The sequence below is a fragment of the Oxyura jamaicensis genome, chromosome 1 (assembly GCF_011077185.1).
Source record: "Oxyura jamaicensis isolate SHBP4307 breed ruddy duck chromosome 1, BPBGC_Ojam_1.0, whole genome shotgun sequence".
In the NCBI taxonomy this organism is placed as follows: Eukaryota; Metazoa; Chordata; class Aves; order Anseriformes; family Anatidae; genus Oxyura; species Oxyura jamaicensis.
In genome coordinates, this window is record NC_048893.1 from 141,443,642 (window position 1) to 141,468,504 (window position 24,863).

General features: G+C 42.7%; 1 protein-coding gene across 2 annotated transcripts in view; it reads left to right on the forward strand.

The window, feature by feature from the left end:
• Nucleotides 1–24,863, forward strand: part of RASA3 (RAS p21 protein activator 3) — a 120,464-nt gene that overhangs the window by 22,246 nt on the left and 73,355 nt on the right. For both annotated transcript variants that reach the window (XM_035317366.1, XM_035317374.1), the window contains exons 2-3: nucleotides 11,336–11,453; nucleotides 22,614–22,717. In XM_035317366.1, the coding sequence (XP_035173257.1) occupies nucleotides 11,336–11,453; nucleotides 22,614–22,717 (222 nt within the window). The remainder of the gene's footprint in view (nucleotides 1–11,335; nucleotides 11,454–22,613; nucleotides 22,718–24,863) is intronic.

A 24,863-nucleotide genomic window follows, 5' to 3' on the forward strand; every position in this document is an offset into this window, starting at 1 on the left:
GTTTTAAGTTTCAACTCAGATTACCAGCCTTCCTCTCATTCCGTGTGAAACAGATGCGTGTAGCGTCTGAGCAGAGATATTACAAAACTCAACTTTGGATGAACTTTGTGGGTGTGGATGAGCGCCTCGTAGGGAATGCCCGGCTTCCAAAAGTTATCGGCAGTTTTTGAAAAATGCTCAGCCTCTGGGTGAGTACGTACCCACGCTGCTGCTTCTTTGAATCCCGCTCCCGTTTCTGCAAGAATAACCGCTGCAACGAAACAAGCCTGTGTTCCTTTGAAATTCAGCTGCCTTTACTTCATTGGCTTCTTCTGGAAGACGATCAGACCGTGTGTTTTGGCAGGTACTCTTGGTGCTGAGATAAGTGTGCTTGGACAAAGCTTCAGCTGACGTGAGCCAGGTTGTGTGCTGAGAGATGGGCTCTGGCCCTGTGACTTCGGGTCCGGCAAGAGCAACCAAATGCCTCGGCACCCTGTTGTGCACCTGAACTTCATCTACAGGACAGATTCTCACCCCCAGCCACCACCACGCAGCAGACTGGGAGCTTGCAGCATGCTTTTTGGTTTGTTTTTCCCCAGTTTTGCTTGCCCAGTCAGTCCCATACACCGCACAAGATTGGTGGGTGGAACTTTATAACTCGCAATTAAAAGTTAGCGGGTACACGAGCAGCTCACGGCTCTGACATTTTCAGAGACTTAAGCTTAAGGCTGTTCATGCACACACATATTTTAGACTTGCGTGGGCTTTAGCACTGTGAGGAGTGGACGCTGTTGGGAAAAGAGGAGCAAACTGCTCCATTACACTAGCTCACAAGCAAAAGAGTTTAATAATAGTTTCCAATCTGTAGGAAACGGAAAGAATTTTAATATTTTTGATGTATTTTTTTTTCCTCCTTCCAGAATGGAGTAGCCTGTTTGGATCTAAAGTTGTTTACAGTGCTTTTTCGCTTTCCCTGTGACATACAGTAGATAACTGCTCCTTTGTTACTCCAGTGTCCACATGTCTGAAAGTATTTTAGGATGTGCTTAGAACTTCTCTTGCTAAACACCGCTTCCGGCCCTCAGTCTGTTCCTCCAACATTGTCGTCTCCTTTTTCTCCCTCTGAGGAAGTCTTCAGTTGCCTTTTCTCTCAAAGGTGCTTTGGCAGGGTGTGGAGATAGGGCTTGTTCTCTATAGCTCAACTTGCTAGTTGAACAGTCTGGCTGCTGTTAACCCTGCTAAAGGACCACCAGCTGGAAGATGTTGAACGAGCACTAAGGGGGAAATAATATTCCATTCCCAGGGAGAGCACTGATTGCTTTTTCTTAAAAGTGGAAATAATAAATAGTCGTGTATGTATACCATGCCAAACTGGAAATTAAAAATACTAAGAGATTAGCTGAATGTTGTGTGTGTTGTACTTGTAAGGTGGGATGGCGTAGCTGGTTTTGAGAGAGGGCTTTTAGCTTCTTCTGATTCATGAAGAGAAGGTACTGCAATAAACTCCTGCCAAAATACCCCCATTTTTCTTCAAGTATACTTTGTGTGTGAACTGGCAAAGCATTTTTGAAACAATTAAGAAATTGAGCAGACAGAATCACACAGAAGTGCTTGTGCTTCGGAGCTAAGCTCCTGCCTGAAGTTACCCCAGCGTGCTTGATCCTCGCGCAGCCCTGGCAGGGGAGCTCCCGTTGGGCTCCCTGGGGGAATTGTGCTGGTGGGCTTGTAGGGTGGCAAAGCTGTGGGGACAGCTCAACGCAGCAGAGCATTTGGAGGACACCCGCAAAGAGCAAGCGCAGAAGACATCTTTTCCTTCCATGCAGAGGTCAGTCCGTCTCCCTTCAACTGCATTTTCCAACCGAAAATTCAATTTCAGCAACAAGTCGGGAATCTTACGCTGACGGGTTGTTTTAAAAATAAATCTCTGCCGCGCCCGCTGACACGGCAAATGGAATGTTGAGGATCTCGGATGGCAGCAGTCCAGTTCTATCAGCGTGTGGCTCTTCTGGAGCTGGTTGTTTTTAGAAATCCGTGTGGCAAACTGCATGGTGGCGGGAGCTAAGGCAGCCGGGGCTTCGGAGTGGGGGCATGTTGTTGTCCTTTTTCTCCCCACAGTGAAATCAGCGGGTCTGCAGGTCAGTTGCAGCGGGTCCCTGCTAATTGGCAGTCTTGGAGTTTAATTGCACAGCATTGCAAACTGGCAGGTGATCAGTTTGTTAGGCAAGCTCAAGTACTTCTTAACATCTTAAGGTGTAGTAAGGAGAGGTGAGACTGCAAGCCAGGAAGAAGAAATTAGCATCTACCTAAAATCCTGTCTGTTGTCAGCATGCGTCTGTGCCATACAGACTGTTTGACAGTGGAAATAAGTCTTTCATTCACTGGAAGAAGTGCTTTGAAGATGAAGATCCAGTAGCCAAAGCAAGACAAATACTGTGAATGATTAATGTAATGCCTTAATCAGAGCACCGTGCTCAGTACCAAGTTGGCCTCTTTGTGGTACAGCATTTATCAGCCAAGCTGACAACTAGAAATTTTAGACTCTTCTTGAATTAGTATTTTCATTCAAGCCCCCAAATAAGCATATAATCTGAGAGCTGCTTATGTCCTCACTTTTAAAAAAAAAAAAAAAAAAAAAAGGATATCTTACTATTTTTTTTCCCTACTACACAATTCTCTTTGTGCATGGAGGAATGCCTGGGGCATAGGTGGACTAGCAGTGTCAAGACCATGTCAAGCTGTAATTAGGTGTAGTCTTGCCTGTTACTGGGCTTCCAGGAAGCTGCTAATTACTGCAGGAGGATGTTCCTGGGTTAGGATCTTTACATGGAAAAACGGATTTGACCTCTGTATAGGAAAGTACCTGTTTTCACTGGTTTTGAGGAAAGGCTGAAGTTAAGCAAGCTGGGGAGGAGATTTCAAAAACTTTCCCTCCTGGTGGTAGATATTGTAATGGGAAGTGTTGTGTGTATGAAGGGAGATGCTCTTTGCTCGGTTCATTCCTGAATTTTTGGGACTTTTCAAGATTGCCTTGAACTGCTGCGCTCTGAGTCACTCTGTTTCTCAACAGCGAGGTTTTCCTTTGTTTTTGAACACTGTAAGGTCAAATGGGCAAAATGATCTCCATCTACAGCTGATGCTATGGAACTCCACTTAGTGAAGGCATTTCTAACCGAGCAGTTGTAAAGCAAGAGCAATTGTGGACAACAGAGCCATTCATTAGAGGAAACAGGGTTTCTTAACATTGCCGCTAAAGCTCCAACTCTCCAGCAATTACTCCTTTCTGTTATTAGCTTTTAATCTAAGCAAGACAGAGCCATTGACAGATTCATCTTTTTCATGTTACTGTAAAAGCTTTTAGCCGCTTGCTGTTGGTGATAGAAGTGATTAATGGCCGGGAAGAGAGGGCATTATGCCTTTTTCATTGCTTGCTTTTTTTTTTTTTCCCACACAGCTGTGGCTTTCTGATCTACACCAAAGGGAGAAAAAAAAAGGGAATACACAGATGTATTAAATTGTCTTTTTTGGTCATCTGGATTTTGGTTTGTGTGCGAATGAAGTAAATGAAGATGGGTAAGGGCAGGCACTTACTTTGACAAACTTTTGCTTATGCTAATGTACTTGAGACCGTTTCTTTTTTTTTTTTTTTTTCTCCATGATGGGCAGGCTCCTCACTCAAAAGCAACTTCCCCAAGATAGTTACACCAGAATGCAGAATCGCTGAAAAGGGAGCGGTTGAACCGATGTTGGATTTCGGTCACGTTTTGTTTGATGTTGTAAATCATTTGCTTACATTTCCTGTCTCATCCTGTTCTTCTAAAAATAGCTGGAAGTGCTAGCTGCTCGCCCAGCACTGCTCTGGGATGGAGCAGCCTGTGTAAAGCTTCTTCCTCTCCGCGACTCTGCGCCTCCTGCAGCCTCCGTTCTCCCCCATGGCCTCCCACAACAGATGTTCAGTGACTTCAGCTTTGCTGAGAGAAGGGCTGTAATAGCTTTAGGAAGCTGATTTTTTTTTATTATTTTTGGTAAGAAATAATAACAAAAAATAACAGCACAAGCCACCAGTCCAAGCAAAGGTCATGATCCAGAGGCACAGAACAACCTGTAGCCAACCCCTATGTTACTGAAACTGGTAGGAAAAAGCCTCAAGAGCCTCCAGTGAATGCAGCTGGGAAGTCACATGAGATGTGTTTTGATCCAAAGTATCGTCTTCAAAATACAAGCTGGATTGAAAAGTAGTAGATGGAGAACTGACTCTAAGATTGTATCATAGGTGGTAAAGGGGCCGCTTGGTTCCTGCGTCTGTTTTTCTGCAGAAATACAAGAAAGGCTCCTTAAAGAAAATTGGAGTGCTTGCCTCAGCATGCGACAGGAAAGCTGTGAATTTGGATGAGAACTCCTTGATCACCTCTTTCCTGGCAGTATCCCACTTTAGAATGATCTCTTCAAGTGTCCTTTTACACAAAATAGCTTCCATTTTGTTAGAAAGCAGCTGGACTCGTACTTTTTTTTTGTTTTGTTTTGTGGGATTAAGTTACCATCCTAAGGGAATCTTCAGAGAAACTTGATTCCCCTTTTTTAACATATATTGGCAAGTAGCATACACCCGTTACATTAATGAGATGAGAAGTTTTTCTTCTCCTCTTGTACAAAATCAGATCATCTTGCAGCTCTTCATTTTGAGAGCAGCTCTCGTGGAACTTTTCTCCCCAGCTCTGGGATTTGGTTAACAGCCCTTGTGCTGCGGGCATTTAAGTGGTTGATATCATTACAGGATCTTTTGAGCCCCTCAGTATTCACTGCCTCATACAGGAAAAGTCAGGATGTCAGCCTGGAGCTTCTCCTTGCTCTCCAGGGAGAATACCCTCAGCTGCTTCTGTTATGTCCAGGACTGCAAAAACAAGATATTTGGAGGGTTTGTTGGACCTTCAGGGCTGCAGAAGGCCTGGAAATTGGTGGTGCAGAACTGGGGTGGTTACACATAAGCAGGAAAGAGGGAATTTGGCTACTCGCTATTCCAAGCCATAGGTCAGTAACTATCCACTGTGGGGGCTTGTTGCAGATTATTGAAATCCCTGTAATTTTCTGTCTTGAAAAAGGTTTCAGATCAGAGGAAGATCTCAGTGAAGGCTCCTAACCAGCGTAGAGTAAGTTTAGGGAAGCGAGTACACGGCACTGGTGGCACCAGACCTTGAATATTGTGTTTGGTTTTGGGCCCCTCCCTAGGAGAAGACCATTGGGTTGCTTAAGCATGGGCAGAGAAGAGCGATGAAGCTGGTGAAGGTACTCGAAAGCAAGGCACACGAGGAGCATCTGGGGGACCTGGGCCTGTGTAGTCTGGAGAAGAAGAGGCTGAGGGGAGACCTCATCTCTCTTGGCAACTACCTGAAAGGAGGCTGCAGCAGGGACGGTGTTGGTCTCTTTTCTTATGTGGTAGGTGATAGGATGTGAGACAAAGGCCTAAAGTTGCTCCAGGAGAGGTTTAGATTGGATGTCAGGAAGAATTTCTTCACAGAGAGGGTGGATAGGCCGTCCTGTGGTGGAGTGGAGTCACCATCTCTGGAGGTATTTAAGAGGCATGTAGATGTGGCAATAAGGGACAAAGTTTAGTGGTGGGACTTGCTAGAAGAGGTTGATGGTTGGACTTGGCGATCTTGAAGGCCTTTTCCAGCCTCAAAGATTCATGATTCACAACAACTCCACTGTAAGTACTAGGTCTAAGTAAGTATAAGTAGTCTTTGGCAATGAGACATCATCTCGTATCAGCACAGGTCTTCGATTTAGTGCCAAAGGGTTTGGGGTTTCCACATGATGCCCTCATCTATAACGTTGTAATTAATACAGCGTGCTCTGTTTCCTTGCTGAAGCAGTGCTGTGGTATCAAGTTGTGCTGGGGTTGTTGCACAGGCCCAGCTCATCAATAGTGTTTTGCAGAGGAAGGGCTTGCCCTGAGTTTTCGAACATAAGCATCACTTCACATGGAAAGAGGCTGGCAGGCAAGGGCTTACATTAAGAACAGGTCATCTAAAAATCTCATTTTCCAGGTCACCAAAATCCGTTCACAGATGGCTATTTTTGACCTGGTTTAGAAATCTAATGCAATCTGTCTCTTTGTCAGAGCAAAGCATGCGTGTACGCCCGCGTAAATGTCTGTGGTTTAAGCAAAGAGAGATTGTTGGACAGATAGAGTATTTCTAATCACATCTGTTTTAAAACAAATCTCATTTTCTTAATACATGAATATCTGATGAAGCAAATTGACGAATTTGGTGGTTTTATTTTATTTTCAGGCTGAGTGACCTATATAGATGCACGTGAAGGGAGAGACCATCTTTTGACACTGGGCATATGTTGACCAAAAAGCATATATTGATTTTAGCTTATTAAAAAAGTATACTAGAGTACACTTATGTAACTCTGTAGTCGCACACTGGGTATATCCATCTGTGGGCCCTCACATGTGATTTGTCTTTTCCTATCTGGAAAGGCAAAAATAAATCAAACATTTTCCCTTTGTGGTGTGTACGCAGTGTATCTACATGTAAGAATTACGTGCAAATAGAATTGTATACTCTGCTTTCAAACATTGTTAACTTCAGGTAATGACCACATTGGCTGTTCAGTAGCAAAAATGGTTTCCTGTGTAAACAGAAGCTTTCCAACCATGACCCTTTTAATATTAAAAGGCCTTATTTTTTCAGTGTATCCCTGTTGTGGTGTAGTAGTCACCTCTCCCTTTACCTTCCTCCTCGCCCCCCAAAAGCACACCTTATACTAAAATGAAGAACTGCTTGCTGTCATTGAGTAGAATATTTTTAGTTAATCTTACAGTAAATATTAATTGTAAGTTTGCTGACATCCTCATGTTTTACTTATATGCTGGGATTGTTCTGATAGAGAATGAGATTGGTTTGTGTGTGCACACATTTTCCTTTTCCTGTTTTTGCTTGATTTGTGGATGTTGAAGGAATGGTGCTTTTTCAGAAGAAAGAAAACTTGAAAAGAGTGCTCGAGATAATGTGTTTTTGTTCCTCACCCCAATAACCAGCATCTTTATCAGTTTAGAGAGCTTAGGGTAAAACAGGAGCGTTCATTCTTGGCGTACATTGTTGCTCTGTTTTAGCTCTTGACATGCTTGCCCAAGAGCTTATTTGGAGAGTGGTTCCTGAACATGGCAGGAACAAAATTAATTGTTGTTGCTGGTTTGGATATGTTGCCCTTTTCAGATTTTTATTCATTCATTTGTTTATTTATTTCCTGCACTGCAGTCTTTGTGTGTTCCCTGAAGTCAAATGCTGCAGTATGGAAAGCTCAGCTGCTTTTACCGAGTTTATTTTTTGGATGTGGGTCTTTTGTTTGACTTTTTAAATACTTTTTTTTGGAACTGATTCTGCCATGACATTTTGAAAAAATCAAATCTGTTGCAGCTGGAAGACAGTGAGGTAAATTTGTTGACACAAGGTTTTTACTAATGTGTTCAGATTGGCAGCTGTGTGCAGGTGACCCAATACCAATACGTAGAAGCGTAGGACCAGCACATTTTGTTTCAAAAGACAGAAATAATGTCTGGCTGTCACGTGTTTTTTTTTTTTTTTTCTCTTCAGAAAGTTACACCTAGGGAAATATTCCAAAGCAAAGGCGACACAATGCCAAGTATTCAAATTCAATGAAAAATACCAGGTGCTTCAGGGAGTTTAAGATGTCAAAACTGTAAGGAAATGCATACATTCATGTACGTATATATTTGTTTCTTCGTAGAAACATCTTCAAAGCTTTTCTTGCTTTTCCCAGTTATGCTCCCAGGCATCTCAGCAGTGCCCTTCTCTACTGTATTTGCAGGAGAGCCCTTTTTTTTTGCTTCTGTTTATTGCCGGTGTCTTAGTAGGGCAGGAACATGCAACATTGGAAGGAACAAGGAAGATGAATACAGATCTAAGTCTTTTCCTTTTACTTGTTCCAGCCTTTCGAGTACCCTGCGCCTTGCTGTGCCACGGTAGTCCATTTTGAGCCTGTAGTGAGCCATTCACGAGGAGAAAATAGCACGTCAGTGAGGTATTCAGAATGGAACAGTCTATCCTTTAAAGACTTGTCCAAAATACCCAATGGTAACTATTAGCAAAGCTAAGTTTAGCTACACAAAGTTAAAATACTTGGTGCTAAGCTGACTGCATCGCACAGTTCAGCTAGGACCATCTATATTAGAAGTGTACAATACCAGGGATAGAGAGAAAACTCTTGGAAATTTAAATTGGTTATTTTATATCTAGGCCTTCCAAATGGAAGCCTTGTGCCCTGAAACGAAGTGCACGTATTTTAGATTGTCAAGGTCTTAGACATCTTAAGAAACATTTTGTTTCTTGTTAGCTGAAGACGGGAGGTCTTACAGGTGAGCGTTTTGACCTTTTGTCTGCAAACCCTCCCCCCAGTCTCTAGCATGCTGGTGCCTCAAAATACAAAGAGGAAGACAGAATGGAGCCGCCTCTTGAAAATACAGGTGGTGAAGATGCCGACTCTACACAGATGGGTTTAAACTACGGAATTCTTGCCCAAATTAATCGCTCTCATTAGATTTTGTAGTTGAAAATACGGAAATAGTGCATGACTATGTCAAGTGTTTTGGCCTTTCTTTTTTTTTTCCCATTTCACTAGTAGCAGAACCAAGAAATACTGACCAAATTGTTCAGTTTCGTTGTGGATAGCAAAGCCATGCCATAGAGGGAACATTTTCCTCTTGGAGGAATCTGAGGAGCAACTGAAGCGCTTAACAGAGCGCGTTTGTTGACATAAAATGTCTGGCTAGAGAGTTAGTCTTCAGCTGTGCTTGAAAGCTTGACAAATTTTTCTTTCTCAACTGCTCAGTGCTGGAGGAATCTAAACAGCCATTGGTTGCTGTCAGTGTTGGGAAGAAACCACATTTTTATGCAAGCTCCTTCTCAAGTCAGTAACATGATTAATATATTAGGTTGGTCAATTAATCCCTTGTTCTGGCCTCAGTGGCATTTCAGGGCCTTTTACAGTCATTTCTTTCTTCCAACTGGAAAAAATGTCTTCTCCCTCTATCTTTCTCCGTGTGTGTCCCATTTCCTAATATTGTGGTGGTGATCTTTCATTTGCTTTACAGACTGCGTAGGCAGTCGCTTGCTGGTGGCACTGGTATCCTCCGTTGCCCTGCATTTGTTTTAATATTGTGGGGTTTTCTTCTGCAAGTCTTCTAACAAAGAGAAGGATTGAGTTTGAAAATAGGATTCTTACGGAGCACTCTTGAGGCGATGAAGCATTAGCTCGGAGCACTGAAATGCCTATCGTGTGGCATCAGAGAGCTGCGTGGAAATCAAGAGCGCGGAATCCTGGAGTTGTTTTGTGTGCATGTTGGTGTTGAAGTAGGAAGTGGGAAAGGTGCAGAAAAAGGGAAAGCGTGTTATTTTTCCTTAATTTTGAGCTTGAAAAGTTTTGACCAGCTGTCTTGGAAGAGCTGGGAGAGTAGCACGGCAGCCCCAGTTGAAGACTTCCTGACCACTCCTCGATTGAAACTCTTCCTGTTGACAGGGATCCTCACCCAGTCATCCAGAAAAGAGGCTGATTTCATGTGATTTTAGTGTGAAAACACAGCAATTTGGATGTTCAGGGCCTGGGGAGAAAAGACAGGCACTCAGAGCTCAGCCTGTTTGATATGCAGTTTGCTGAAATGCAGATAACGAGTAAAAGTTGGAAGTTTACCACAGCAGACTAGACTCCGGTGCAGGCTGTACAAAAGCCATCAGTAATATTGATGTATTTTTGGCCAGAGCTGCTGCAGTTGAACTGTTGCTAACACTTCAGCTGAATTTAAAGCCATGTCGGGCACACTAAGAGATGTTCCAGTCACACCATGCCTCGCAGCTCTGAAGGAAGCGGGAAGGGAGCTATCAAGTTGCATCAGCTGAGTTGGGAGTGGACTTACGCAGAAATGCTCTGAAGTGAGCATTGATACATGAAGTATTGTTTTTGTGCACTTATCGATGCCTCGTGGTGTGTTCTGTGGTTAGCTTTAGAAGGGGTGTGCGATCACCTTACCTGGACAATTTGTGAGAAGTGTGAATGTGTGGCTTTTCTAAGGGCATGCCGTGACAAAAGTGTGTGCAAGAGGTCGTGTATGGAAGACGTGAAGTCCTGTGTCACTTGGTGCTCATCTTTTAAAGCTGAGGATGCGGGTGGGCTTGGTATTTCTTTGCTGCAGTCCTTCAGTGTTGACATGCACATTGCATCAGATTCGTCGTTAAACAAAGCTGCAGAAGGGAAAAAGTACATTTTTACTGAAGACAGATTTGTAACATGCGAGCTGGTTCTGTTAATAGTAAAGCTATTTGAGAGCTGGAGACTGGGAAAGGCATGTGTCTAGTGAGATGCGCTTAGGCTGAACCGCAGACATCTGATAAAAAGTTATACTTGTTATATTTGTTACTGTCAAGTTACATTTGTGACTGTCACTTGGAGTTCCTTTCCCTACTGGCAAACAAACTTTTGTTCTCTTGGCGTTTGCTTCTTCTGTCTTTCTTTTTTCTTTTTTCTTTTTATTCCATGTGTTATTACCAGGAGAGAACAATGTAGTTCCCATGGCACGTGCTAATAGTCTCTGGCCACTGAGAAAGTGAAGGTGAATAAGACCACACACTGTGGACTTGGCTATCAGGGCGCTATCAGAGCACTAGGTTTCATCCCTAGAGTGAAAAACACTCACCCAGGTAATGCAAAGGTGCTTCAGCAAAGCCACGGGGAGCCATACCCTGTTTTAAACCATTTATTATGAAGGGTATTCAACTTCCATGGTACCTTTGTGAGAGGACCTTACTCTGCTTCACCAGTGTTAGGTGCCTCATCCAAGTGCTTGGATGTCCAGTGTGCGGTATATGGCTGCTCGTGCCAACTGAAGTGACTGTGTTCCATCTCAACATCTGGGTGAGCGAAGGAGCTGGGGATCAGCCCTCGTTCGCTGTCTTCTGATAACGTTCTTAGGATGAAATCAATGGGCTGTATCCGGAAGCTTTATTACCACGTTATCGTGCTTTGGGTGTCTTACGGGCAGACTGATGAAAAGCAAAAATTCGGAAGGGAGCAATACCCACCCAAACACATGCTTCAACAAACTGTTGAATTGTTGCTGATCTTGGTTCCTGCTGAGCTCTGAACTCGGTGGATGTCAGGAGCTGCTGCCTTGGAAACAGAATGCACTGCTTGGTTTAATAGAGACTGATCGCTTGGGAAGAAAAATATAACACAGCATTTTGCTTTAGCCGTGTTGCTGATGATGCATTAGTTGATAGCTGACATACATGGTTAACTTCTTAATGTGTAATTTTTTTTTTTTCTTTCTCGTCTTTAGGCGAAGCCAAAAATCTTCCTACGTATCCGGGGCCAAACAAGATGAGGGATTGCTACTGTACTGTAAACCTGGACCAGGAGGAGGTTTTCAGGACCAAAATAGTGGAGAAGTCATTATGGTAAAAATACCTGCATACACGTGTTTTGTTAACTCTTCTCAGTACTCTAGACTATTTTCCTGCTTCCTATGTTTGTGTAATGTGCCGTAGATACTTTCTAGGGGAGTACAGGGGGTGCATGATCATTTCTCCAGTTTTAAGAACACTATTGGTAAAAGTGTTTGTGTCATGATTCTGATCTGTGTATATGGGAAAACATCTTCACCGAGGCAAGCCATATAAACTGTTCTCCAGGGAATGTGCAGCTGGTGCTCCTTTTTTTTCTGCAGTGTTTGTTTTGAGCCTCCCTAAGCTCTTTAGTTCTGAGCTTCATTTCGCAGCTGTGCGTAAAGTTTTGCATTAGTCTAGCTACCCTAATGGATGAAGTTAGGGATTTTTTTTTTGTCATGCAGCTGCAACTAATGCAAACAGGTATCTGTTGTTCCAGCCTCTCATTGTCTTGTACGCTTCCTGTGTGATTATAGTAGCTAAATGTAGAAAGAAAGAGAACAAGAAGCAAGCGTGTAGCGAAAGTTAGAACACTTTCTCCTGGAAATCCCCCTAGATTAACAATCTAAAGCGAACAAGGCTGGGCATATACAATATGTGTATGCTCTGACAAATGAAATTATTCATAACGTTTTTTGTTGGGGATGAAGTAGCAGCAAGGAAAAGTCATAAGAGATAAAGTGGGAAAAGCGGGAGAGTTGAGTAGTACAGTTAGGAATCTATTATTTGTCTTGTTCTTGCAAAGAATTTACTCTGGGAAATAGAGTAAATAATTCCCCCCAGTCCCCAAGTACCTAACATGCTTAAGAATGTTAGTCTGAGTAGTGTGAAGTGGAATTTATTCCTTTAAGTCACTTTAATTTTTCTCTCACATATATTTTTTCCCCTTAAGTCTTTGTTCCTCAGCTTATTTTCTGATATGGTGTGCTGGCGTGCATAATTGAGACTTCTGATTCTTGAGGTATTTAGATTGGCTAAACATAATTATAGGAAGTGTTTTTCTGTGACGATGCTAACACTTCCCTGTTTGTAATGTACCTAATTAACAACAACAACAAAAAAGTGAAAAGCCATTGACTCCTTATGCTTTTTACAACAACTGACATGCAACGTCCCTGAACCAGTTCTTTCTCCAGACTTCGTAACTCATTTAAATTCAGTCCTGATTCAAGTGACTGTAGCCCCACTGCTCTCAACCAGAAGTCGCACAGTGGGTGTCTTTGCTTGCTGATCATTAAAGTCCTTCACAGGGAGGATGAAGGTTGGGGGGGGGGGAGGGCTATATGATAATAGTTGATGTCATTTCCTCGAACTAATCCAATTATTTTTCTATTGAGAAAATAACTTCCAGTAGTAGGCATAAGCAACAAGTGTAATTCTTGTAGTGGGAAAAATTCCATCTGTCTTTAGATATCGTTAAAAAGCTTGGGGAGGTGTGCTGAGGCTGTGCAGAAACTGGAAGGTTTCTGGTTTCCTGTGGAGCTGAGTTCTTTTCATCATTTGAGGTGAATTCAGAGCAGAGCAACACAACGGTCAGAGGTCAGGAGAACACAACTGATGAGGAAAGGTTAAAAGATAGGAGTTGTTTAATCTGGAGAAGAGGGCTGAGAGTTGATATAAACATGTAAGTAAATTTAAAAAAAATGAGAGAGGGAGAATTGCTCTGCATGTTCAGAATGGATATTGCGAGTAATAATGGACTTAAATTGCAGTGGGGAAGGAAGCTAAGGTTTGCTGTGAAGAAAAGCTTCTTCTTATTAAAGATTCTGAAGCACTGGAGTAGATTCCCATGTTTATGGCTGAAGGCTTTAAACAGATCATATGCAACTGATCCTGACCAAATTGGTCAGGACCTGCTTTAGAACAGTGGTGCTCCAAATGATGTCTCAAAATCCTTCGCAGTCCTATTCTCTCGGATTTAAGGGTTGACTAAAATGATCTTCATGGTCACTTATTTCTTCTCCCAGTGAATTCCGCTTTTCAGCGGTTGTCTGCCTTGCCCTCTGTGAGCTTCAAGTACTTTGCAAGTACTGTTTCTGAAACATGTGCTCCTTCAGTCCTTGAATATCCACACCTGAATTCTTCATTTATCCAAATATTTTTTTTCATCAAAAAGTAACAAACCCACAGACAGAAATCCCAGATACATCAACGATGAAATCGGGATATATTCCCCATCTGTTGATAGGGATTGCTCTCATTTAGTGAGGCACATGTAAACAGCTGCATAATACTTGATATAATTATGTTTAAGTGTATTTAAACAAGTGCATAGACTTCCAGAGGAAGACATTCTTCAAACGATTTCAGACCGTGCTATGGTAACCTATTGTCTTTTGTAAGGCTCTCAGATGAGCACATAGCTGAGAAGCCAGTAATGCTGTTACATTCTTTAATGCCTGCTTGTAAATGGATTCAGCCCAGTGAGTACCCGTGAATTATTGGCCCAGGCAAGGTTTATGTGCCCGAAGGCCCGTGTAATTTGCGTGCAGCAGAGAAATACATGCTGCTCTCATGTATGGCGCTCGCGGGGCACTCGCCTGTGCAGTAGTGAAGCCTGTGCTGGGTGCCTCTTCCTGCGGTGTCACTGCTGTAGTACACGAGGTTAGTTGGGAGCAGGGAATATGAAGCTGGGCCAAAGCATGGCTAAAATAGCCGAGTCCTGCCTGGCCATCTGTGTGCCTGGCATACAAGGCCATGCTGTCCGTGCCCATATTCAGCTCCCGTCCCTTCAGAGCTGACATGGGGTTGGCTTGCTCTGGTCGCAGGCCACCAATTAAGCTTTAAGTGTTTGTGTTTTCACTCATACTGGTAACTCCCCTGTCTTTCAGTTAGCTCAAAAATTGATTTTCATATAGTCTGGAAAGTAGAATCTTTTGTGTGAATGTCTGAATTGAAGGGGGTTCCATGTGCAGCTCTAGCAGTTCTGAAACAGCATCTTCTCGTACAGATTTATTTGTCCTGGGGAAGCCTATCTTTTCCAGCATGTCTGCATAAAATGATTTTATTTTTTTTTTAATCTGCATGAAAAGACTTGTAATTAAAGTCACATTGAAACATTGTCTTCTGTACTTAGGAATTCAGTGAGTGCATGCTTTTTTTCTTTTTTTTCTTTCCCCTTCTCATTAAGCTTCTGTTAAGCACTGCAGAAATGTATGTTTCCCCAAGCAGCACTTCACCTGATGTAAAGTTTGAATACGTTTCTTAAATGTGAGGAAGAACACGGGTCCTTCTCCTTCCCAGAAGGACTTGGATGAATGACCAGTTCTGGCTTGCATGTGATATCTGTGGCAGAGCCTTCAGCCTCTGACTCATGATCTCCTGCATTTTACACTGAGACAGTGTAAGAAGTTACCTCCCTGAGCCCTGTCCTTATCTTCTGCAATGTGTTTTTATTTTATCAGGCTGTGGCAGAGGCATGGGAAGACAGCTGAGAGCAGTAACCTCTTAAATCAACAAAACATAAATCATGCAGAGCTTTAAGAACTGAACCAGCACATCCTGTTGCCCAGTCCAGTGCCCTTACCAGCGCTTTCCGTGAGCCTGGTGCCCTTTATCTAAGTTTGTATCTTAAAAGCTGAGAGCAGCCAGCACGGTGAACCTTAACTTCTCTGTTCAGCAGTCAGGTGGGACTCATAAATTACAATCAGGAACTTAAGTCATTCCTGCCATCTAGCCTCTCTTGGCTCCAGTTAAGCTGGTGGTGGCACTGGTGCCCTGAAGGCTGCTGTGAGGATTACTTGGTAGCATCTGACCGAAAGAAATCGGGGTTATGACATGGGCTGGTCTTTCTACGAAATCACAGAGCAATGTGAAAGTCCTCTTTATGTTCAGAGTCATCCGATTTCCCTGGGGATCTTTGGACAAGCACAGTTAGCACGTGGGTCACTCAGAGCAAGCTCTCCAGGTTCCTAGGAAGAGAATCTCGAACTCTTCAAGCAGCACTGTTTTCATAAACTACTTGGCACGGGCTTTTAGGAAATTCTGAGAAGGTCACATGCAAGTCATCAGATACGAGGGAGAGGGCAGTTAGAGCTGGGATTTAATGCAATTTTCTGTTTTGTATGGTCAATATTTATATTGCTATCATAAATAAAGGCACTGAATATAATTGGATCCATTCCACTGAACCTAGCAGAGATGTTTGTGAAGTCACTCATGTGTTTTATGTCTTAAGGAGTCAGTGAGAATTTTTTGTAAAAATACATAGATCTACAACTTTTCTTTAGGTCTGAGCTGAAAGTAAATAGCCTGACAGGAATTTTGCCTGTTAATCTCCTTTGCTGAAACAACTACTTACCTTTCCCAAAGAGCAGCTCCAGACTTCATGCTCCACTGTCCAGGGCTTGTTCTAACTGCAGGTTGTCCCTGAGGATAAATTTTCTTGGCCTGCTGGCATTAAGGCCAACTTTGCCTTTGCTGTTTGCATCAGATGTTTCCATTCACTTAAAGGGCAGTGTCAGCTGCAACAGGAAATCAAGGCTGCTTCTCAAATCATAGGTGAAGAATGGAAGGAATGTGACATCTCTAAATTTGTTTCAAGGATATGAATAAAAGCAAAAACCGTCGCACGTTAAGAATCAAATGGCAGACGCTGTGTGCTTTGGAGGGATGAGCCAAGCATCTTGAGTCTGTCATTATTTAGTTCTCGGCTATTTCACCGAGGAATTTTTCACGTGCTAAACATAGTGATCAAAGCCTGAATGAAACAGAAAATGAAGCCAGAAGCACTTTCTCCACCCTCAGTCTTTTCTTTCCCCTCCCCATAGTCTCCAGTGAAGGAAAGCGTGCTTTGAGTGTACAGTGAGAAGTGCTGTAAATCCATAGCCAAGGCTGTTCTCTTCAACAGGAGGATGTTGTGTCTTTGTCTCAGTCTCAGATCTGGTAACAAATTCAGTCAGTAACTCTCAGAACTTTCTCTAAGTAACTCTACTGCCATATTTAATGTTTTTTAATTCCAGTCTTTCTCAAACACTGTATTTTCCTATCTTTGGAGTCTGTGGCTGCATAGCTAAACTTCTCTTGTGTTCTGATAACATCTTGGCTGCAGGCCAGTTCTCAAATTTTAAACACATAGCTGTTTCCCTTAGTTGGAGCGTGGCCAAGATTAGCCGTCGTGTCTGAGTTAGCTCCATTAGCTGCTTCCATCTCCTCAAGTTGCCAGCTCACCTCCTTGAAATAACAGCGCTCCCCAGCCCAGAGGCCTGGAGTCCAGAGGTGTTGCACGGGGTGCTGCAGCGCGTCTTCTGCTGTCCACATGCTCTGTAGCTCCTCTCCCACGCTCCTGGCTCGCTCCTCAGTGTGCTGTCAGCCTCTGGGGTCTGCCCTCATCTGTGCTCAATTGCATCTGACCGTGGCTTCAATTCCTGGCATCAGTGGATTTCAGTTCTGAAGCATCCCAAGGCTTTAAGGGAACGGGGTAGGATGGGTATGGATGCAACTTCAGCCTGGTGGGGGATATTACTGAAGGCGAGGACCGCACGGCTGTGTAGGGAAGTAAGACAGCTGGGAAGAGCGCCAGGAAGGGAAGCAAGACTTAATGGACAGAGGAGAATGAAGTGAGCCTTGAGACCCAAGGCAGGGTTTATGAATGAGAGCGTTTATTCACACGAAAAGCCACCCATGTGAGTAGCAATTGTTGGTGTTGTAGGCTGCTTCGAGTGATTTTTAAAAAAAAATAAAAATTATGCAGCTGTAATGTGACTTCTGTTGTTTGTGTGTGTCGTCTTACAGAATATTTTGGGAGGTGAGTAGGGGCCAAGCGGCTGCTGCTTAAAGTTATCATAATCCCCGTAAGCCTCGTTGAGCCAAACCAGCAACTGTCAAGTGAGGATGATAACTACAGCTAGTGTGTTTGTGTCTCTGCTCTGATATTAGGGCAGAGAAAATGCATACCGCTTTACTTTTTTCTCTGTGTAGCAGGGGTGTTTGTGGCTATAGCACAGCACTGTCCATCTCTGCACAAGGACACGAGGAACTATTTGCTTGGGCTCAGCAGGTGTCTGGAAGACTGCAGCCTGCATGTGAACAATGGCCATGGGGGATATGCTTGGATTTAGGTGTTGCCTTGTGTGCCATATACTTCCTGCTGCAAGTAGCCTGCCAAATCTGTGCTGCAAATACACAACTTCTTAAAAATACCTCGTGCTGTAAGGAAGCTACTGTGACATCTGCCAGCTTTGGCTCTTAAAGAGCCTGTCTTACTTGCCTGCCTTCTCGTAGCTCCCTGCCTAGTAGGAGACTGAAGTGTATTCAGATTTCAGTTGGCTTGCTCTATCTGCTCTGAATAAACCTTCTCTTCTCCTTCCCCCCACCCCATCCCTTTACATAGGCTGCAAAGCATAGCGTAAGATGTATTAGCCAAGCAGCAGAAAAACCTTAGTAGTAGAAGCAAGCAAGCGTACTCCTTTGTACAGACTGATTTTGCTTCCAGCTCACACTGAGATGTGAACTCTGCTCTTCAGTTCACGCAACAGAATGAATCCAGTATTTCCAAACCATTTAAAATAGTCAGAGGATGTGGAGTTGTCTGTGGCATGTTAATAGTCCTTACTTACAAGCACAAAAGCAGTTTAGGAAAAAAAAATGATACACAAAGAATTTTGGTTTGAGGGGTTTCATTATTATTCATCATGCAACCCTTTCACTTCATCCACTGAAGTACCAGTGCCAAAGAAAAACAAAACTACTTCAGTGAATCCTCAAATATTGAGAAACAAGCACGAGGTTTTGCAACACAGCCTAAAACTAAAGAAATGCTTCTACTTTGAGATTTACTTTGTGAAGTTAACCTCTCAGTTAATGCTATTTGCAGTGATTTCGGTAGATACGTGAGGGCATGGAATTAAAGTTGCAACTTTGCCTCTGGAGGTTAGTAAAACAGTTAAAAGTGAACAAAATGAGACTTCTTATTTTTTTTTTTTTTTTCAAAAAGAAGTCCCCATTCATCATGTTTGAAATTAGATTTCCGTATTTGCTTTCATTCTAACTTGGTTTACAGAGTCATTTTTCTCCTCCTTCCCAGTCTCCTCCTTGAAAATATCCATTGCCAAAATATACATCAGAGGACGTTCAGAAATAGATACCTTAAAATGGGGAGGGATTGAAGATGGATAGTTTTATGGGGGAAACAGTACTCGGAGGGAACTTTCTGTTTTTGATTTCCTGGTATTCCTGCTCCCTGGAGCATTCAGGACAAGTAAGTGCTTGGTGAGCGGAGAACATGCTTGAAGGTCCAAATCCATTTGGCTTTTCTTTAGGTTTTTCTTTTATTTTTTATATTCTTTTTCCACAACAAAGCTTTGCATCTCTTCTTTCACAGCAGGTGTGGAAGCTCCTAAGGAAAGGGCCCTGAGGGGGGATCAGGTAGTGTATGTGTCTGTGGAAGGTACTGTATGATAGACGTAAACTGTTTTAAATTCAGTGCTCTTCACTGAAGAAGCTAGGTTTGAAAATGCTTCTATATTCAGCTTGGAAGAAGGCTGATGTGCCCTTACAGTGGACGTGCAGTGCTTCTGTCCTTGCAAAATCCTACCCTCAGCGGCTCTTTCACCACTTGCCTGAAGTCTAGAAGAACCTGAAATAATGGCAACACTGGTGTTGGCCATGACCTGTTGATGTGCGGCCTACTGATGTGTAACCTGCACTGTAGGGCTGAGGGAGGCCCCCCTCGTTATTCCTCCTCCTCCTTGAATTAATAAAGTTTCTCCTGAGCGTAGGGTTAATCTCCAGTGAAAGCTTAACTCCCATCTTGGAAATTGAACCTGAACTCATTTGGTTCAGAAAGATTATTGAGTTTTCAGCAGGGCTAGTTGTAGTGTTTTGGAGGATCTTGCCAAGCGATGGAGGGCTGTGTGGGCAGATGATGCTGCTTTTCATTAATGCCACGTCGTAATAAAAGCACTCACTGGAGCTGTTGGGGCAGAGAGGACAGGGAGGGAGACATTTAGCTGTTCTTTCAGAAGAAAACATTCAGGAGCCCTGGGGCTCGTGCTTACAATAAGTTGGCTTGGGAAATAAATCATGGAGTTTGACTGCTGCGACCTCTTGCTTGTCAGGTCTGAATGGGTGACAAGGCCAGTACTGTTCTGAAGAGATACATGGGAGATGAGCACACATTTAACTGGAAGCTCAAAGCGTTCATGTGGTGACTTTTGATTCCTTCAGAAAGAAGATTGTTTCTGCAGAGCTCCACATGTTTGGGGCGGGAGAGGATCGGATTTATCTCCGTGTTTCCTTGCAGTTTTAACTTCTGTGGAGAGTTACCCAGTGGAAAGTGAATGTATTTGGGTTGGAGATCTGCTTGCTTTCATTAAAATCACAGAGTTATTAAGGTTGGAAAAGCCCTCCAAGACCATCTGGTCCAACCATCCCCCTACTACCACTGTTACCCACTAAACCATGTCCCCAAGCACCATGTCCAACCTTTCCTTGAACACCCCCCAGGGACGGTGACTCCACCACCCCCCTGGGCAACCCGTCCCAGTGCCTGACTGCTCTTTCTGAGAAGAAATGGCTCCTCATCTCCAACCTGAACCTCCCCTGGCGCAACTTGAGGCCATTCCTGCGATGCAGCATGACTCAGGGGTGTTACCTGAGTGATGAAGGCTGCAAATCGACAAGGGCTACAAGGTCTTGGAGGGGTAAAGCCAAGCGCAGAACAAAGCTTCTCTTCTGTGGGCAGTGGCTGTGAGTAGCACATCCCATGAGGAATACCAGCCCGCGGGTGCTGCTCAGACTAATAAGCCTTTTGCACAACCATAGTGACAAGATGTGGTCCTTCCATGGCCAAGTCAGACTTCATAGCATTTCTTCTGTTAATTAGTCTCCTTTGGATAGCGTACATTGGACCAGATACTTCCTGTTGTCCGGTCTGCTTTCCCAGATGTCATGGGTATTTTGCTGGGTTGTGGTCTTAGATATCTTCTGCCCTTGGCCAGCACTTGTGACAATGATCAGCAGGGGATTTGCCAAAGGACCCAGCTGATGTCCCTTTCCTGCTCCTTCCCCCAAGATCAGTTGAGCTGAATTAAAGCAAGCTTTAGAGCGTGTACATGTGTGTGTTTCCAGCATACTGAAGCTTCACTAATATTCTTGATAGAGAAATGTGTATATATAATCCACAGTTCATTAAGTATCATCTCATACAAAGGTCATTAGTGAGTAAATTCATCTGTCGTGTTCTTCCAGCAGAAAGGGCAATGTTATGGCTGAACAGACTACTAGGGCTCGGAACAACACAAGTGTTTAGCATGTATAGCACACTGAATATATGGGCAATGTTTAAGCATTTGTGTAGCCCCACTGGGTTAAGCCCGTGCTTGAAAACATGTGCCATGTGCACAGAGCGAGGCATCTGGGGCTGCCAGCAGAAGCGTGGCTGCTGGGACAGTCAGGCAGCCCTTGGTTTAGAAGAAGCTGCTGAGTTCTTGACTCCAAATAAAATGAGTTTGAGAATATGACCTAACAGAGTGCTGACTGGGTAGCTGGGATGAATGTAACAGTCAAACCAGCTGCCATTTCCAGCTGTTCGGTATTTCTCCCATCCTCACATAGATTCTTCTCCCATCCCCACAGTGGGGATGACTTTTTGGGTCTCAGTGCCTTGGCTTATGCCTGGATGCATTTATTTCAAGGAACGGGAGACGGTTTCAGTGGGGAAGCGTGACCCATGGGTGCACCTTGGGCTTCAGTGTTTATCCAGCATGTGTTCCTCCACGTGGCTGGGGGAGTAGTGACTCCATAATGTTCTGACTGGGTCTTGAGCGATGTCTCTGGACTTCATCTGGCAAATACCTCTTCAAACACAGTGGTTAGCTGATTTGCAGTGCCTGTGTGCTTTGAGATTTGCCATCTAGCTCCTGAGGTAATGAGGGAATTTGGGGGGAGTGTATTTTTACTGTAGGCAGTAAGACAAGCAAAAGCGTATGGGTGATGTAAAATTCCTTTTTCTGTGGTATCCTGAAAGGCACCAAGGAAATTACCTCTGCTGACAAGAGGCTGAAAAATCAAAAGTTAATGCAAGGACTCTTAAACTTCTGGATATGTAATTTTCTAACACCACAAGCCTTCAGTAATGATCTCCCATGGCTGTGCTTAGTTGAGACAATAAGGAGGCCTGTATTTAAAGGGGGAAGAAAAACCTGCTGGCTTTGAGCTTGTTAAAATGAGAGATTTATTTTCAAGTCTACGTCTGCCATGCTTGCTGTATTTGTCTGCATGACTCAAATGGCATCCACCAATTTAGATCTACTTAAGCATGAGTGACTTGGAATTAGAAATCTGTGGTAAAATGGTAGGCCTGCCGATGAATAAGTAATGTTGATGTATGCTTATAATTCTTGGAAATAATTCCTTAACCATGTAATTGGACAGAAAGAAATTGAAAGGGTTGCTATTGGGAGTCAGGGACTTTATTTTCTGCTTAAATTGGTAGGATCCAAAGAAAGCCCCCTAAATCTCTAACGAGCTTTTCATGCTGAGATTTTTTTTTTTTTTTTTAAATCTTGACTTACAGTAAAAAACAAACATCAACAGAAACAACCCACATTCTGTAGAATTCCAGCAAGCAAGAATAGGCACACATATGCAGGGCTCCCAGGTCACAAGTGTCATGTCAGCTCCAAGGCTTAGTCACTATCAGTTGACTGAATCTGGCTCTAAATTTAATACTTTGGAGGGGATGAGAAAAGACGTAATGGCTGCAGGTATTAAAATAAACAAAATCCTTTACAAATATGTATATATTACTTGATCCGTGCTGTATTTTGCTCATCCTGATCATCTCTATGCCTTTGTGACCTCTGTTGTGATGGTACATTAAGCACTGTGTGGCAGCGGGGACCTCTTTCCATTTTTGAGGCACGATGTGTTAACAAATAAAGATGTCTCTGCCCTCTTTCTTTAGGGTCTTCTGCTTCTCCAAATAAAAATAAGTGCCTGCTCCTTTTCTGTACAGCAGGGAATCTTGTTCTGTGGGTGGTTAAGATGGGAAGAGCAGGAGCTGTGCTTGAAGGTGTACCTGCGTGGGAGGGAGTGAGCATCGCAGTCCAGAGTGATGTTCTGGGTGTGAAATGTAAGCACGCTGGCTCCTCCAGGATACCAACACTAATTTCTTTCTTTTTGTGTGTGTGTGTGTATGTGTGTGTTTATGTGTGTGTTTTTTTTACCCAGCCCCTTCTATGGAGAAGACTTTTACTGTGAAATTCCTCGGACCTTTCGCCATCTGTCATTTTATATTTTTGACAGAGATGTTTTTCGAAGGGATTCCATCATAGGTATGTGTTCATAAATTACTATTTTCCTTATAGCTTACTTCTCTTGGAGTGTAACTGTTGGATCATAAATAGTCATAAGAGTTTGGGTCTTGATATGACTGAAAGTGACAATGGTAAGTAATGCTCAGTATTTTCCTTTTTGTCAAATGACAAAAGTACCTTCAATAGTACATACTGTAAAGAAGGCAGGCAGATAAATGCTGTTATGACAGCAAAAACAGACTACAGTTTCACTGAACTGGGCAATGAAGCTCCATTTAAATGTTGGCAACATCATTTGTTACTGTATATTTTTTAAATCAAGGCCTTTAGCCTTGCTGTAGTTAAGGGCTCATTATATTCACCTGCATACTGTTAAATTATGACTACGGTGATGACATGCAGAGTAATAGATACTGTTCATAGATACAGCACAATGACAGATGAATTTAATAAACAGTAATAGAGCAAGCTGTTGCTTACTCTGGGCAGGCCAGTGCCAGATATTATTTGCCTTCCATTTCACATGTGGCAAACTGCTCGGTTTATCTCTTTAGGGATAAAAGTATTGTTTAAAATAATAATGATAATAAATCCAGAAGTTTAATACTCATCTTTGAGTGGAACAGTTTCCATTTTCAGTCACTTCAATGGTTTGGTTTTTTTTTCTATTGTTTTTTGTTTGGTTTGGTTTTTGTTTTGTTGTGGGGTGTTTTTTTTTTTTCAGTTTCTCATCTTTTAATTTTGAGGTTGTGTTTGACTCATATTGGAATTAAAAAAAAAAGTGCCTACAGCTATGATTATGTGTGTATGCTTTGTCAGAACTTGTATTGAGGAAATTGTCTAATGCTGAGCGATGGTTTATGTAATACTGTAAAATGCATTATCTTAACAGGCGTAAAATGGTGGTGCTGATCTCTTCATACGTATCTGTACATTACACTAGTATGTCATGCAGTTGCTATTTTTTTTCTTTAATTTTTGTTTTATGTTTTTGCATGGGAGCTAGGAAATTCTGTGTCCCTAAAGGAGCACATCTGTGTACAGACTCTAGCAAGCCTTTTTTTTTTTTTTTTTTTTTTAATAAAAAGACCTACCTGGTCAAGGACCTGGTTTTTGAGAACCTGGTAAGAGCCTTAGCTTTGAATTCTTCTTTTTTGGATTTTGCATTCAGCATTGCAGCGAGAACTTGACTTGTGGTTATATTCACTGTCCTGTGTTGGGTTGTATGGCCTGATTCAAACAGTTTCCATTAACTTTACTGAGCTTTGAACTAACCTTCATTAAATGAATTTTTAAACAAGAAATTGTTCAGTTTTATTTAATGTGTTAGTCTGTTGTCAGGTATTCCATTCTTTTCAGATACATCAACTTTCTTTAAACTGAGGCTTCCTCTTAGTTGTGTATCTTCATGTGTATTTCTTTAAAGCAAGTAAATATATATTTCCTTCAGTCACTAACAAGCGGTAATTACCATGACTTTTAAGCACTTCCTTGTTTCCTGGTCTATTTAGATTCTGCTGAATTTCCAAAGTAAAACTGACAGTTGAACCATTTGAACCATGAACCTGGAATTACCTAAATGGATTTCTTGACACTTGTAAAAATTGTGTTTCTTTCTGAGAAAAAGAGCACAAGATACACAGAGAAAGATCTTAAAGGCAGAACTGCAGGTAAATACAGTGCAGTAACAGACAAAGCTGGGGGGGCAAAGCGCTTTCCTTAGGAAGCAACAATTCGTCTTCCAGGTCTCATGAAATAATTCAGCTTTACCCTGCAGAACTATGTGGCAGCAACTGAAACTATCCATTCCTGAGAAAATGCTGTTGCACAGCCAGAATCCACAGTTGTGTCCAGATACACGTGTGCTCTGCAGGAGAAGCGTTAGGTAAAGCATCAGGGTGGAGATGAGATCATTGGGAACATGTGTGCTGGGGAGGAAGGGGGTCAGGTTCTGATTCTTTTGAGTAAGCTTTTGGACAGCCTTTTGGTCTCACTGATCTCTAGTTTCTTGTCATATTTTCATATGACAATACCTCATTTTCTTATGGCAATACCTTTTTATATGGCAATACCTCCTTTCTTTGGGCTGCTCAGTGTTTTGTCATTGAAGTTGCCACATCTCCCGTGTGTGACTAGTTTTTTGTAGCTGCAGTGTCCTACAAAC